This window comes from Psammomys obesus, unplaced genomic scaffold, assembly GCF_907164565.1.
Source record: "Psammomys obesus unplaced genomic scaffold, mPsaObe1.curated_primary_1811, whole genome shotgun sequence".
Taxonomy (NCBI): Eukaryota; Metazoa; Chordata; class Mammalia; order Rodentia; family Muridae; genus Psammomys; species Psammomys obesus.
Window position 1 is genome coordinate 2,378 of NW_026590287.1, and position 325 is coordinate 2,702.

General features: G+C 60.9%; 1 protein-coding gene across 1 annotated transcript in view; it reads left to right on the top strand.

Annotated features, from left to right (window-relative positions):
* The first annotated feature begins 224 nt into the window (after positions 1–224).
* Positions 225–325, top strand: part of LOC129676428 (EKC/KEOPS complex subunit LAGE3-like) — a 1,252-nt gene continuing 1,151 nt past the window's right edge. Inside the window, exon 1 of the mRNA XM_055606764.1 lies at positions 225–320. Within this exon, the coding sequence (XP_055462739.1) occupies positions 225–320 (96 nt within the window). The remainder of the gene's footprint in view (positions 321–325) is intronic.

Below are 325 nucleotides of genomic sequence, written 5' to 3' on the forward strand. Positions count from 1 at the left end.
TCCGCCCCCCCTTCGCTCCCCCCTTCTGCGAGACATTCCAGACACGCCGCTAGTTTGGCGGGAACCAAGCCTCGCAAGATCTTGTCTGCACATGCGCAGTGGGCCGCTCATGCCGTTTAAACCCCCTGCGCTTCTCCAGAACTTTCTTTCCTTAGCGGAATTAAGAGCTGTGCGGCTCTGTTAGTAGTGGGGTTTGGCAGCACTGTAGGGGAGCCAGAGTAGTCATGCAGGAGCCGGAGGAGGGCCTCGAGGGGAGAGCAGGGGTTGAAGAAGACCACGACGGCCAGCGTCGTCCTCAAGCTGCCGATGCCCAGACCAGCGCCCA